Source organism: Emiliania huxleyi (assembly GCF_000372725.1).
Source record: "Emiliania huxleyi CCMP1516 chromosome Unknown EMIHUscaffold_1557, whole genome shotgun sequence".
Classification (NCBI taxonomy): domain Eukaryota; phylum Haptophyta; order Isochrysidales; family Noelaerhabdaceae; genus Emiliania; species Emiliania huxleyi.
The window spans coordinates 1-2564 of NW_005201028.1; the positions used below are offsets into that span (position 1 = coordinate 1).

The following is a 2564-nucleotide window of genomic DNA, read 5'->3' on the forward strand; positions in this document are numbered from 1 at the left end:
AGCGGCGCAGCTCAAGAGGCTCCTGTTCCTCCGCCGCCGCCGCCGCCGCTGCTGCTGCGGCGGCGGCGTCGGCGTCGGCAGGGGCGACGGCGGCCTCGCCATTGCCACCGCCGCCCTCGCCCTCGCCGCCGCCGTTGTCCGACAGCTGCTGCTGTGCCACCGCAGCCTCGGTGGGCGGCGTGGCCGCGGGCGGGTCCTGGATGCGTTTCGCCCACACCTTGACCGTCCAGGCGACGGAGGGCTGCGCCGGGGGCGCGCCGGCGACCTGCGGCGCCGGCGCCGGCTCGAGCGACGAGCCGACAAAGAGACGGACCAAACGCGTGCGCGGCGTGGGCGAGTGCACCCCAGTGGCGCCGCCTGCGAACCGGAGCTCGTGCTCGAACGCGGCGGCCCTGGCGGTGAGCTCCGAGGCCAGCCGCGACTCAGCGCGCAGCAGCTCGTGGTAGCAGCCCGCGGCATTCGCTCCCACCTGCGACGCCACCAGCGCCGAGAGGCTGCGACACTGCGGCGACGCAGCCCGCGGCCCGGCCGCCGCGGGAGGCCGGGCCGGCGGCGCAGCGGCGACGCTCGCACTACGGCGCTTGGCGCCGACCAGGCGCTCCCGGAGCTGGGCCTCGTCAGTAGACATGGCGCCTGGGAAGCGGCGCTCGTTGCGCTCAAAACGAGAAACCACGCGCCTGCGGTGAGAGAGAGAGAGAGAGATTTTTAGCCATACCAAACAACTCTAACACTCACACGTAATTTGGGGCCTGGAGCCCTGTTCACGCGCGCGCGAGACGTGCAGACAGGGTTGCCAGGTGAGAGCGAATGGCGCGGTTCACGCCTCGCACAATGGCCGCGAAAGCACGGCTGGCATCCGTGGCGTGGGGCTCGCCTTCGAAAAGTCGGGCATGGCTCTCCCCGCAACTCTATCGCTAACACGCGCGCACCACCGAGACTGTGGTGAGCGCGCTGCGGTCGCACGTCTACCTCCGTCATAGTGCCACGACGTGCGGCCTAGAATTAGGACACGCGCCTCTGCTTGCATACACTCATACATTGGGTTGTCATCGCCTGTGAGTGCGAGAAGGGCTAGCCGCAGGCAGCTAGCCTCTGAGGAGGGCGTCCATAGACACCTCACTAGACCCCACACACGGTCTCGTCCGTGCCTCGCCGGCCGGAGAGATTGCTGGAGGTAGAGCAAGCCCGCTCTAGCCTCGCATATCACTTCCTGTCGTCTGTTGTTTGTTGCGCCCTTGTTTGTACTCTTGGCACCGTGGAGTGCTGGGGGGGGCGACAGGGAGGATATGGCCTTGAGTTATGTGTACGCCGACTCAGGGTGTGTGGCAGCCCGCTGGCTGTGTGTCTTGTGAGCTTGTTTGTGTCTGTGTGTCGCTCGTGCGTGTCGTCATCATCTGTCCAGCGTCCACCCATACCGCGTTGGTGTCCAGTCCGAGCCTGGCTGTTCTTCACCTTTCTACCTACCTACTCGCACGTCGCGTCCACCCATCCGGGCCAAAAAAGAAAAATCTTTGCTACAGCGCGGGCCGCCGCTCGCCAAGCCCCTCAGATGAGTGGTCAGATGGATAGATCTAGTGCCCGAGAGCGAGGGGTCCGGGGTGGAGCACAAACATAGGACGCCCAGCCTTGCCCTCGCGCCGCCGAGTGGGAGTGCGTATCTTATGCGAGAGAGATCCCCTGTACGTGCCCTGTCCCCTATCCCAGCCCTCTCTCCGCGCGGCGATGCGCCCTCCCCGCCTCGCTTTTGCAAAATCCTGCAAAGGTGGGGACGTGTCTGTCCTCGACCCAGCCCTAGCTTGGGATGTCCGTTTTATTCCGCCTGCGTTTGGGTTTGTATGTTTGCGATTTGGAATTTGGCATTTGTCTAGTTCTTTGTTTATTTATTTACTTATGCAGTGTGAAGGGGAACCTGGTACGCGGGTCCAACCCTCGGAGAGTGTTCTTTAGCTCCGAGTAGAGGGCTGAGGCGGGGCGTTCTGCTGCTAGAGGGGGACCCAAAGCGCGAGGGAAAATTCCGCCGCTTAGGGAAACCCGGAGCGCGGAGCTAACCCTCAGAGACCCGTGTTATGGCCCTGCGACCGCGCACCCCCCAGGGCTAGGGCTCTCTTGCCCGCAACCCGATGCCAATCGTCCGGCCTTTATGGGTGCGCTTCTTAGCTCCCCGGCCCTGGGCGTGCGTGGGAGAAAGGGAGAGGGGTTTGTGTGTGTGTCTCTCTCCCGATGTAGAGAGCGATGTAGAGCGATGTTGAGCGCGATTTACTTAGTGATTTCACTGTGAATTCGCACTCTACATCGCTCTAACATCGGACGGAGGCAGTCCGTCCCGCGCCGGATGGCCGGATGTAGAGCTCAAGTCTCTACAGCTCTGCAGCGCTCCAGAGCGCTCTACATCTCTACATCGCTCTACAGCGCTCTACACTCTACATCCTCTACACGCCTCCCTCAGATTCTCGTTTGGAGAGAGAGAGAGAGATTGGCGGCGCGATGCTGCCGCCCTGGCTGGCTTTCGACCCGTGCCGAGACACATTTTGCAACCCGTTCGATTCCTGGCTCACAAATAAAGG

The 2564-nt window shown here is 63.5% G+C and overlaps 1 protein-coding gene across 1 annotated transcript; it reads right to left on the reverse strand.

Annotated features, from left to right (window-relative positions):
• Positions 1-108: 108 nt before the first annotated feature.
• On the reverse strand, positions 109-628 carry EMIHUDRAFT_122862 (Hypothetical protein; the record flags this gene model as incomplete). Its single annotated transcript, XM_005785988.1, has 1 exon — positions 109-628. A coding segment is annotated over one exon (520 nt), but the record flags the coding sequence as incomplete, so codon positions are not given.
• Between the last annotated feature and the right edge of the window lie 1936 nt (positions 629-2564).